Source organism: Stegostoma tigrinum, chromosome 43 (genome assembly GCF_030684315.1).
Source record: "Stegostoma tigrinum isolate sSteTig4 chromosome 43, sSteTig4.hap1, whole genome shotgun sequence".
NCBI lineage: Eukaryota > Metazoa > Chordata > Chondrichthyes > Orectolobiformes > Stegostomatidae > Stegostoma > Stegostoma tigrinum.
The window spans coordinates 14,007,412-14,020,842 of record NC_081396.1 but is presented as its reverse complement, the minus strand read 5'-3'; the positions used below and the strand labels follow the sequence as shown (position 1 = coordinate 14,020,842).

Here is a 13,431-nt window from a genome sequence, read left to right as displayed (position 1 = left end):
GGAATTTGACCCAGTGAGACTGAAGGAAGAGCAGTATATTTCCAAGTCAAGATGGTGAGGGGCTTAGGCAGGGACTTGCATCTGCAGATGTTCCCTTGTGTCTGCTGTCCTTATCCTTCTAGATAGTAGGGGTCATAGGTGTAGAAGGTGTGTGCTGGAGCAACCTTAGTGAATTTACGCAGTGCATCCTGTAGATGGTACACACTGCTCCATCTTTGTGTCAATGGTAAATGGAGTTCATGTTGAAGGTGGTGATTCTGATGCCATCAAGCAGGCTGCTTTGTCCTGGATGGTGTAAAGCTTCATGTGTGTTGCTGGGGAGCTGTATCCACCCAGGCAAGCAGATAGTATTCTATCGCACTCCTGAACTGAGCCTTACAGATGGTGGTCAGGCACTGGCAGAGGGCATGAGGTGAGTTACTCACTGCGGAATTCCCAGCCTCTGGTCTGTTTTTATAGTCACAATATTTACATAGCTGGTCCACGTCCAATTTCTAGTTAATGATATCACTCGGGATGTTGATCGTGAGGGATTCAGTGACGGTAATATCATTGATTTTTCAGGGGTAATGGTTAGATTTTCACTTATTGGAGATGGTCATTCCTGACACTTGTGTGGCGCCCATGCTACTTGCCATTTACTTACCGAGTGTGGACCTTGTCCAGGTCTTGCTGCAAATGGGCATTTCAGTATCTGGAGCATTACAAATGCTGCTCAACAGTGCGTAATCATCAGCAAACATCCCACCTATGACCTTAGAATGGAAGGATATCCTCAATGTGAAAATGGGACTCGAGGAGCTCTTGTCTTAAACTAGATACAGGTTATTACACGACAGTAACCAAGTAGAAGTTGCATTGGAATGATAAACATTGTTTCAAACATTATGAGCAAGTCTTAGAAGGTAGAAACGTCTCCTTTGAGATCCAGACCCATTCTCATGGCCCAGGTCCTTATGACATTATCATAATAGGGGAAGCTTAATCAATACTGACTCTTTTGGAACGAAACATAGTGATTCCTGAATGGATTGAGCAGCACTCACGAAATAAAAGTGAGGAACTACTTCTTTGCCTCTGGATTCTTTGCAATGAAATGGGAATTAATTAAATACCAAGGTGTGGTCACTGTCCATCTGTCCCAGCAGAACGGGCCAGAATTTCAAGAATTTCAGTGAAAATGTCATGATTCAAAAAAATTACATTGTGTATATCTTTGATAAAACTATCCACAAGGGGAAGTAGATCCACAATCTGTTCACCATTTTTGGTTCAGTTTATCATATGAATGAACATAGAACATAGAACATTACAGCACAGGCAGTTCGGCCTTAGATGCTGTGCTGACCTGTCATACCGATCTCAAGCCCATCTAAACTACACTATTCCATGTACGTCCATATGCTTGTCCAATGATGACTTAAATGTACCTAAAGTTGGCGAATCTACTACCGTTGCAGGCAAAGCATTCCATTCCCTTACTACTCTCTGAGTAAAGAAACTACCTCTGACATCTGTCCTATATCTTTCACCGCTCAACTTAAAGCTATGCCCCCCGTGCTCGCTGTCACCATCCTTGGAAAAAGGCTCTCCCTATTCACCCTGTCTAACCCTCTGATTATTTTATATGTTTCAATTAAGTCCCCTCTCAACCTTCTTCTCTCTGACGAAAACAGCCTCAAGTCCCTCAGCCTTTCCTCGTAAGACCTTCCCTCCATACGAGGCAACATCCTAGTAAATCTCCTCTGCACCCTTTCCTAAGCTTCCACATCCTTCTTATAATGTGGTGACCAGAACCGCACGCAATACTCCAAGTGCGGCCGCACCAGAGTTTTGTACAGCTGCAGCATAACCTCTTGGTTCCGGAACTCGATCCCTCTGTTAATAAAAGCTTCAACACTGTGTGCCTTCTTAACACCCCTGTCAACCTGGGTGGCAACTTTCAAGGATCTGTGTACATGGACACCGAGATCTCTCTGCTCATCTACACTACGAAGAATCTTAGCCCAGTACTTTGCATTCCGGTTACTCCTACCAAAGTGCATCACCTTACACTTGTCCACGTTAAACTCCATTTGCCACCTCTCAGCCCAGCTCTGCAGCTTATCTATGTCTCTCTGTAACCTACAACATCCTTCTTCACGATCCACAACTCCACCGACCTTAGTGTCGTCTGCAAATTTACCAACCCATCCTTCTACGCCCTCATCCAAGTCATTTACAAAAATGACGAACAACAGTGGACCCAACACCCACCCTTGCGGTACATCACTAGTTACTGGACTCTAGGATGAACATTTCCCATCAACCACCACCCTCTGTCTTCTTTCAGCAAGCTAATTTCTGATCCAAACTGCTATATCTCCCACAATCCCATTCTTTCACATTTTGTACAATAGCCTACAGTGGGAACCTTTATCGAATGCCTTGCTCAAATCCATATACACCACATTAACCGGTTTACTCTCATCTACCTGTCTGGTCACCTTCTCAAAGAACTCAATAAAGGTTTGTGAGGCACGACCTACCCTTCACAAAACCATGCTGACTATCTCTGATCAAATTATTCTTTTCTAGATGATTATAAATCTTATCTCTTATAACCTTTTCCAACGCTTAAACAACTGAGGTAAGGCTCACTGGTCTATAATTACCAGGTTTGTCTCTACTCCCCTTCTTGAACAGGAGAACCACATTTGCTATCCTCCAGTCATCTGGCACTATTCCTGTCGACAATGACGATTAAAGATCAATGCCAAAGGCTCGGCAATCTCCTCCCTGGCTTCCCAGAGGATCCTAGGATAAATTCCATCCGGCCCAGGGGTCTTATCTATCTTCACACTCTGTAGGATTTCTCATACCTCTTCCTTGTGAACCTCAATCCCACCTAGTCTAGTAGCCTGTATCTCAGTATTCTCCTCGACAACATTGTCGTTTTCGAGAGCGAATACTGTCGAAAAATATTCATTTAGTGCTTCCCCTATCTGCTCTGATTCCAGACACAACATCCCACGACTATCCTTGATTGGCCCTAATCTTACGCTCGTCATTCTTTTATTCCTTAAGTACCTATAGAAAGCCTTAGGGTTTACCCTGATCCTATCCGCCAGCAACTTCTCATGTCTCCTCCTGGCTCTTCTGAGCTCTCTCTTTAGGTCTTTGCTGGCTACCTTGTAACCCTCAAGCACCCTAACTGAGCCTTCACATCTCATCCTAACATAACAAAGTGTGAAGCTGGATGAACACAACAGGCCAAGCAGCATCTCAGGAGCACAAAAGCTGACGTTTCAGGCCTAGACCCTTCATTTTACACCTGAAACATCAGCTTTTATGCTCCTGAGATGCTGCTTGGCCTGCTGTGTTCATCCAGCTTCACACTTTGTTATCTTGGATTCTCCAGCATCTGCAGTTCCCATTATCACTCATCCTAACATAAGCCTTCTTCTTCCTCTTGACCAGAGATTTCACTTCCTTCGTAAACCACAGCTCCCACACTCTATAGCTTCCTCCCTGCCTGACAGGTACATACTTATCGAGGACACACAGGAACTTTTCTTTGAATAAGCTCCACATTTCTAATGTGCCCATCCCCTGCGGTTTCCTTCCCCATCCTATGCTCCCTAAATCTTGCCTAATCTCATCGTAATTGCCTTTCCCCTAGCTGGAACTCTTGCCCAGTGGTATACACCTGTCCCTTTCCATCACTAAAGTAAACATAACAGAATTGTGATCGCCATCACCAAAGTGCTCACCTACTTCCAAATCTAACAGCTGGCCGGGCTCATTACCCAGTACCAAATCTAATGTGGCTTCGCCCCTTGTTGGCCTGTCTACATACTGTGTCAGGAAGCCCTCCTGCACACACTGGACAAAAACTGACCCATCTATAGAACTCAAGCTATAGTGTTCCCAGTCAATATTTGGAAAGTTGAAGTCCCCCATGACAACTACCCTGTCTCTCTCACTCCTATCGAGAATCATCTTTGCTATCCTTTCCTCTACATATCTGGGACTATTCGGAGGCCTAGAGAAAACTCCCAACAGGGTGACCTCTCCTCTCCTGTTTCTAACCTCAGCCCATACTACCTCAGTTGACGAGTCTCCAAACATCCTTTCTGCAACTGTAATACTGTCCTTGACCAACAATGCCACACCTCCCCCTCTTTTACCGTCTTTTCTGCTCTTACTGAAACATCTAAATCCCGGAACCTGCAACAACCATTCCTGTCCCTGCTCTATCCATGTCTCCGAAATGGCCACAACATCGAAGTCCCAGGTACTAACCCATGCTGCAAGTTCACCCACCATATTCCGGACGCTCCTGGCATTGAAGCAGACACACTTCAAACCAACTGCTTGCTTGCCGGTGCCGTCTTGCGTCCCTGAAACTTTATTTTGGACCTCCCTACTCTGAACCTTTTCTATGCTTGAACGACAATTTTGGTTCACATCCCCCTACTGAATTAGCTTAAACCCACCTGTATAGCCTTAGTGAATTTCCCCCCGCCAGGATATCGGTACCCCTCTGGTTCAGGTGAAGACCATCTTGCTTGTAGAGGTCCCACCCACCCGAGAAAGACCCCCAGTGCACCATCCCTGTAGCCACATGTTCAACTCCTCTCTCTCCCTAGCACGTGGCACGGGCAACAAACCAGAGACAACAACTCTGTTCATCCTAGCTCTAAGCTTCCATCCTAGCTCCCTGAATTTCTGCCTTAAATCCCCATCACTCTTCCTACCTATGTCGTAGGTGCCTATGTGGACCACGACTTGAGGCTGCTCCCCCTCCCCCTCAAGGATCCCAGAAACATGATCAGAGACATTACGCACCCTGGCACCTGGGAGGCAACACACCAACCATGAATCTCACTTGTACCCACAGAACCTCCGATCTGTCCCCCTAACTATGGAGTCCCCAATGACTACTGCTCTGCTTCTCTTCCTCCTTCCCTTCTGAGCAGCAAGGACAGACTCTGTGCCAGAGACCTGTGCCCTGCTGCTTTCCCCTGGTAAGTCGTCCCCCCCAACAGTATCCAAAACGGTATACTTATTGTTGAGGGGAATGGCCATAGGGGATCCCTGCTCTGCCTGCCGGTTCCCTTACCGGCCCCTGACTGTAACCCATCTGCCTTTTTCTTGTACCTGAGGAGTGACTACCTCCCTGGAACTCCTCCCAATAACCCCCTCTGCCTCCCAAATGATCCGAAGTTCATCCAGCTCCAGCTCCAGTTCCCTAACGCGGTTTTCAAGGAGCTGGAGTTGGGTGCACTTCCCGCAGATGTAGTCAGCAGGGACACTAGTGGTGACCCTTACCTCCCACATTCTGCAGGAGGAGCATTCAACTGCCCTGACCTCCGTTCCCATTATTCTAAATTCCCAAAGAGACTGATTAAAAATAAAGAATAAAAAATAAACTAGTTACCTTCTGTCGCACAGAACCTTTTTTTTTGGTTCGAGGAGGAGGATGGGTGGGAGACACTACCCGAGTCGTGTTTCGGGTAATGCAACCAACACAAATATATTCATATAAATATTATATATATGTAATATATAAAATATTATATGTATAAATATTATATACACAAATATAAATTAGTACATATAATTTCTCATTAGGTTTACCCATGCAACGAATTATCTTGGTTAATAGTGACTATGTAGAGTGTTTAAAGGAGTTTAAATTGCTTACTCCCTGTGCACAATGTCCACGAGCATTCATCAAATGCCACTTTAAACAGAAACACATGAGTTAACCACAATAATAGTGAAAACAATGCAAGGTACAATGGCTGGAATATTGAACTCTCATGTTAATGAAATAATAACTTACAACTAGCAGCAGCTAACCACTATTTCACAATACACAGTTCGAATGAGAAACACTCCACTTTCCACAGTGGAGAACAAATTTAAAACAACCATTGATCCAACTTTGTCCACGAAGACATTCTACGAATTCGGGAAATGTTTTCTGTGTGGTGTATTCCTGAGGAAGTTGATGCTCATAATGAAGCATCATTTCACTGAACTCTTCAACTTCCTGGTACGGTTACAGCCAGGAAACGTACAGATTTATCACCAATACAGCACAGCAGGACAAGAAATGAGAATTGTTACGATTCCAGCTGCTTCAGCAAGTGGAACAGTCAAACCCCAGAATAAAACCTGCCTCGCTAGATCTTTTTCCCCTTTGTCAAACCTTGTGGTCTTTCACTGAAACATAAGCACATCAGACTACAGATTAGATTTTAACAATAAAACAGAAGTTTATTACATTGAAGAAATAAAATAAACCAAAATTTCAAATACAGCAGTTTCAAATTTCAGAACACATTGCAAAAGAAAGTTACCCATGAGAACTTTCCCCTTGACTACTCACAAACTTAAAGCTTAGCCTTCCTCAGTTTTTTCATAGTCTGCAGAATTCTAACAAAATACTCGGGGTCTGAAAGATTCACAAATAATAACCCTTACTCTGAGACAACTTATTCCTTTAACTGTTCTAAACAATCGCCTTTTCTAGAGAGACTGTGCTTAATTCTGAAGTCAATGCTTAACAAACAGAGCTTGCAGTACAGAAACAGGCTCATGATGTTATCTATGTTTCACACAAGACTCTTTCTACCCCTTTTTAACCCTACCATCCCCTTTACCTCATGTGCTCCTCTAGCTTCCTCTGAAAAAGTATCTGTGCTATCATTTCAGCCACTCTTCCTGGTTCAAATTTTAACCACTTTCTGGGCAAAGTTGCTTCTCCTGAGTTTCCTGTTAGATTTATTAGTGGCTATGTAGCATCTATATTAATAAAACATTCTTCTATCTGGTCTCAAGAATGAAGCTCCAATAATGGAATTACGAGGTGTGAAGATTTGATAGAGTATAAAACTTGTGCTCTTTCCCCAACATTTTCCACTGAGGAATGAACAAGGAGAGTTCAAGAGCATCCCTGTTACATCCATTGATCAGGAGACTAAAATATCCATTAAACATTCAGTAGGCATTCCACAGCAGTAACACTGATCATATTGTAGTATTCCTCAGAGAGTTTCATGACTGATTCACTGAGAAGCAATCTTGGCGAGGTTTCTCAGTGGATATTATTCAGAATAAAGCGACATGTTGCCTTCGGCTGTATTGGAAAGCTGCTGGTAATGGAACTGTTGAAAGCATTCACACCTTTTCTGGATCCATCTTTTATTCCTGTACTTATCTCATTGCTACACTTTTTGCGCTTTACAAAAGCATTTCCTTTGTCATTTAAAACAATGCAGTCTCTGTCTCTGTAACTTCTATCTCTGTCTAATTTTACATTGTTGCATTTTTCTTTATTCATTCACAAGATGAGGGCGTCACTGGTCAGGCAGCATTTATTGCCCATCCCTTGTTGCCCAGAGGGCAGTTAAGAGTCAACCACATTGCTGTGGGTCTGGAGTCACATGTAGGGCAGACCAGGTAAGGAATGCAGTTTTCTTTCCTAAAGGACATCAGTGAACCTAGACAGGTTTTTCCAACAATCGACAATGGATTCACGGCCATCATTAGATTGTTAATTCCAAATATTTATTGAATTCAAATTCTACCATCTGCCGTGGTGAGTTTCGAACCCAGGTCCCCAAAACATTACTTGGGTTTCTGGATTAACAGTCCAGCGATAATATCACTAGACCATCGCCCCTCCTCCAACTTTTAGCTGCCTAGGCCCGAATCTCTGGAATTCCCTTCCCATGCCCCTCCATTTTCACTCTTTCCTCCTTAAAGCTGCCTTTTTGGCAATACTTTATGTCACTTGTCCTAATAACTACCGATTTGTAATTAAATACACTCAGTGTGGATTTGTTCACGGGTGATCACGTCTGGGTAGTACAACAGCAAAATACTGCAAATGCTGGCAATCTAAAGTAAGACCAAAACACGCTGGAAATATTCAGCACAATGGACCTATCTTTGGACTTCTGATGACAGGTTAATGAAACATTAATTCTGTTTCTCTGTCCACAGACGCTGCCAGACCTTCTGAGCAGTTCTGGGATTTTCTGATTTCATTTGTGTCTGATGAACTTGATTCTATATTTGAATTGCAGGATTCATAGAATCCCTACAGGGTGCAAGCAGGCGATTCATCCCATCAAGTCAACACCAACCCTCCAAACAGCGTCCCATCCAACACATCCCCTATCCTATCCCTGTAACCCTTCATCTCCAATGGCTAATCCACCTAATCTACACGTCCCTGCACACTATGGGTAATTTCGCATAGGCAATTTAGCATGGCCAATCCACCTACCCTGCACATCTTTGGACTGTGGAAGGAAACCAGAGCACCTGGAGGAAGCCCACACAGACATGGTGAGAGTGTGCAAACTCCGCACAGACAGTCTCCTGAGGCTGGAATCAAACCCTGATCCCTGGTGCTGTGAGTCAGCAGTTCTAACCACAGAGTCACTATGCCGCACCAATTTGAATTGGTGTTAAAGAAGGTCAAGGAGAGTAGAGCATTTGATGCAGCTTACGTAGGTTTCAAGGTGGCTTTGGACTAGTTCCCACATGATGAATTGGTCAAAACAGAAGGTGGTGATGGAATCTGAGGGAAAGTAGCAAATGGAACAAAATAAACTCAGTGACTGCAGACAAAGGGTAATGCTCACTGTAGTTGTAGTTGAAAGGTCATTTCTATTGGGATTCCACAGGGTTCAGTATTGGGTCCTTTCCCTTTCATGGTAGAAAGCAAAGAAGCAAACTTAAGTGCAGAGGGCACCATTAAAAATTTGCAGATGATAGACTAAAAATGAGTGCATGGTTGATAAAGAGGAAGAAAGCTGCAGACTTGGAATATAGTAACAATGGGCTGATCGGTTAACAGAAAGGGACAAATAGAATTTAATCCGCTGGAATGTGCAGTAAGGCATTTGGGGAGGGCAAACTAGTCAATAGGATACACAATAAATGATACAATACTGAACAGCTTAGAGGCACAGCGTATGTTTCCAGATACTGGGGGGAGCAATGAGCAGCACATGGTTTGCAACTCTATCAGCTACAAGTTCCCCTCCAAGTCATACTCTCAACTCAACTGGGGTCAGAACCAAGTATAATCTATCCTAGAAATGGAGACTGTTCAGAGTGGCTAAGGAAATAAGCTATTTTTGTGAAAGGGTGTAGTTAGTGAAACTTCCAGAGCTGGAATGTCTGGAGAGAACCGTGTGGATTAGTAAAACACTGAGGAAGTCTAAACTCTCAGTTGTGTGAATGGTGAAGGAGGAAGACCCCACAATTTGAGGGACAGAAACTGAGCAGAAGCAGTTAAATCTAACATGCAGATTTGATAGAGAAAGAAAACCGCTCCAGATTGTTAAGTAACTGTAAAGTGACTGTTTTAGGGAGTAGATGGGATGCTGTTTTGTTGTGTTTTGCAACCTTTCAAACTGTGTTATATAGTTAGTTTGGTTTGCTTTATTGTATTTTACTTTCTTTAGTGTAATGAACTGTTTTATTGTTAAAACCAAATGTGCAGCTTTGTGTGCTTATGTTTTAGTGAAAGGCTGCCACACTAAATTGAAGAAAAATTGATCATCAAGTCAGATTTCATTCTAGGATGTGGCCTGGCTTGTAACAACAGCAGCTGGAATCACAGCACCAGCAAAAGAAGAATAAATGAAAAACCTTTGTTGGGAGCAGACTGTATCGTTTTAGACATTGTAGAAGAGAAAGAGGACTAACAGAGGTGCTTCTGATCCGGAAGGGAAACAACCAATGATTCTGTTGTGCACATTATTTGCCCAAAGACAAGCATTGAATACAAGTTAATTGTGCCCTTGGACACAGCACTGTTTTAGTAGGATATGAAATTTCACTTTAGAATCCATTTTCACTCGCAAATATTGATTGGGAGCACTATTTAATAAAGTGAATTTCTTCAACATCTTCAGAGCTGCATGTTTATCATTCGTATACATGGGAAATCTCAAATTCATTTTGCAGTTACATGAAAATAATGTACAAGGAAAGGAATTTAAACTCAGTATTTTGCACTTCAATTGAGCACAGGTCTTACTCATAAAAATCTCATCTCCTGAATCCCTCTCCAGAATTGATTAACAATGGATACTATATTCATTACAGACAGTATAGGAGATTTTCCGTGTTGTAGCCCATTCCGAAATCTAGGCAAAGCTTCTTGGCGCCTCGCTGCAGGAGTTAAAGATCTGGGGAAATTGCTACATCTTACATCCCTGCCTAGGAGATGCTTCAACATCATTTCCTAAGATAACCACATGTCCATATACATGTTTTCATATTGGGGAGGTCTAAACAGGACACAAACACCTCCAAGGGTATGCCAGCTGACGCCTACATTGAAAGCGTAACACTGAGAATGCTGGAAATCTGAAATAACAGCAAGCGCTGGAGAAACTCAACAGGCCTGGCAGAATTTATGGAGAGAAAAAGGCCGAATTTTACTGTCAGCTATACATCAGTGAGTAATACTATTTATTTCAGAGGAAAGGTGACCGGACCTGAAGCCTTAACTTTGATTTCTCTTCACAAATGCTGCCCAGACCGGCTGAGCTTTTTCAGCAACTTCTGTTTTTTGTCTCTTATTTACAGCATCCACAGTTCTTTTGGTTTTTAACACTATTTATTTCTTGAGTTGTAAGGTTTTTGGATTGAAGTTCTTGCCCACTGAGGTGAAAGCTATATCTAGCCCATGTAGTATGGTAGTAAAGGGATGGTGCACTGACTGTGGGGCTGCCTTATGGATGTGTGGTTAAACATTAAACATTCAGTAGGCATTCCACAGCAGTAACACTGATCATATTGTAGTATTCCTCAGAGAGTTTCATGACTGATTCACTGAGAAGCAATCTTGGCTGAGGTTTCTCAGTGGATATTATTCAGAATAAAGCAACATGTTGTCTTCGGCTGTATTGGAAAGCTGCTGGTAATGGAACTGTTGAAAGCATTCACACCTTTTCTGGATCCATCTTTTATTCCTGTACTTATCTCATTGCTACACTTTTTGCCCTTTACAAAAGTATTTCCTTTGTCATTTAAAACAATGCAGTCTCTGTCTCTGTAACTTCTATCTCTTGTTTAGAACAGTTAAAGTATTTTGTTAGAATTCTGCAGACTATGAAAATACTGAGGAAGGCTAAGCTTTAAGTTTGTGAGTAGTCAAGGGGAAAGTTCTCATGGGTAACTTTCTTTTGCAATGTGTTCTGAAATTTTTGAAACTGCTATATTTGATATTTTGGTTTATTTTATTTCTTCAATGTAATAAACTTCTGTTTTATTGGTAAAATCTAATCTGTAGTCTGATGTGCTTATGTTTCAGTGAAAGACCACAAGGTTTGACAAAGGGGAAAAAGATCTAGCGAGGCAGGTTTTATTCTGGGGTTTGACTATTCCACTTGCTGAAGCAGCTGGAATCGTAACAATTCTCATTTCTTGTCCTGCTGTGCTGCATTGGTGATAAATCTGTACCTTTGTTTGCTCTCCCAGGTGGAAGTAAAAAAAATCACATGGTATTCTTTAGAGGAAAAACAGGTGAGATCTCACTGGAATCAACATTGCTAAAAGTGATTATCAGGTCATTATCACATTACAGTTTGTGGGAGCTCATGCAAGTAAATTTACTGTTTGTAGGAACTTAATGTAAATACATTCTGTATGTTACAGCAGTGACTACACTTTGTCTGTTTCAAAGCACTTTGGTTTGTCCTTATTGGGGAATATCAATCAAGTCTGAATCCTATTTATATGTGTTTGGAACTAGGTCAGTGAGTTATAAATGTTCAGTTTAATTTTATGCTTAAAGCAATGATTAATTAACTACCGGATTATCCATTCCCCTTTCCCAATTTAACATAGAAACAGAGAAAATTGGACTGGGAGTAGGCCATTCAGTTCTTGAGCCTGCTCCACCATTAAATATGAGCATGCCTGCTCATTCCTGTTCCTGCTTTCTCCCCATATTCTTTGATCTCTTTTGCTCGAAGAACAATATCTAACTCTGTCTTAAAAATATTCAATGATAGAAAATTCCACTGGCTCACCATTCTCTTAGCGAAGACAGTTCTCCTCATCTTCGTTCTACTGTGTATCCTTAGTCTGTGACCTTTGGTTCTGCAATCTCCAGTCATTAGGAACATCCTTCTTCACTTCCCCTCTCTGACACTCTCCAGCTCCACGCTGTGTTACCTCTGGCTCCAGCATCTGCAGTTCTTGCTATCTCTCAATGAGGACAGTCCAAAGAGTGTGTTAAGTGATATCGATGGGTTAAATGAACAGGCAAAATATCTGGTAGATGACGTGTAATGTTTGAAAATGTGAGGTTGTCCAGTTTGGCAGGAAGTGTGGAGAAGCAGATTATTCAAATGGAGAGTGTCTGCAGAATGCCATGTTTCAGGGTGCTCTGGATGTCGCTGTGCATAAATCACAAAATGTTATCATGTAGCTACAGCAAGTCTTGGGGAAGGGAAATGGGATGTTGGCTGTTATTGGAAGGAGGTTGAAAAATAAAAGGAAGGATGACTTGCTGCAGCTATACGGGGCATTACTAGGTACAGTTTCCACTGTTCTTCCTGAAAGAAAATATACTTGCGCTGAAAGCAGTTCAGACAAGGTTTTCTAGGCTGAATCCTGGGATAAATGGCATACAGCTGGATGAACACAGTAGACCAAGCAGCATCACAAGAGCAGGAAGGCTGACGTTTCAGGCCGAGACCGTTTTCTGATGAAGGGTCTAGGCCTGAAACATCAGTCTTCCTGCTCCTACGATGCTGCTTTGCCTGCTGTGTTCATCCAGCTCTACACCTTGTTATATCGGATTCTCCAGCATCTGTAGTTCCTATCATCCCTGGGATAAATAGATTGTCTTACAAGGAAAGTTGGAGCAGGTTGGGCTTATACTCATTGGAATTTAGAAGCACAAGAAGTCCCCTTGTTGGAATCTAAAGGACTTCAAGTGAGTGTGACTGGGTGGATGCCGAGATAAGGATTCCCCTCATGCAAGAATCTTAGTAATTATCTCTCCCAGACAGCAGTCAAGGCTGTGTCATTGATATTCAAGGTTTGGTTAGAGAGATGTTTCCTCTAATAAGGGAGACAAGGGATACTGAGGGGGTCAGGAAGGAAATTGGAGTTCAGGCCACCACCAGATCATCCATGATCTTACTGACCGGAAGAGTTGAATAACCAACTCTTGCTGCCATTTCTTGTGATTTTATGGTTTTATTTCATCTCCCATCAGCTCACTGGCAGACAGATGAAACAGGAAACCCCAGATTATTAGGTTATTTAAAATGGTTAGTTGGATTTGCTCCAGCAATAATCCAGTGCAAACAGTGATTTAATTAAACCAAACATCTGTAATTCACTGGCTCAGTCCCAACAGAGTCTACCAGAATACTCCTCAAGTTATTAACTTTTGCA

The 13,431-nt window shown here is 42.4% G+C and overlaps 1 protein-coding gene across 1 annotated transcript in view; it reads right to left on the bottom strand.

Annotated features, from left to right (window-relative positions):
* The window catches only part of LOC132206754 (uncharacterized), a 173,658-nt gene that overhangs the window by 98,598 nt on the left and 61,629 nt on the right, over positions 1-13,431 (bottom strand). The window contains exon 2 of the mRNA XM_059641707.1: positions 647-808. Coding sequence (XP_059497690.1) covers positions 647-808 — 162 coding nt within the window. The remainder of the gene's footprint in view (positions 1-646; positions 809-13,431) is intronic.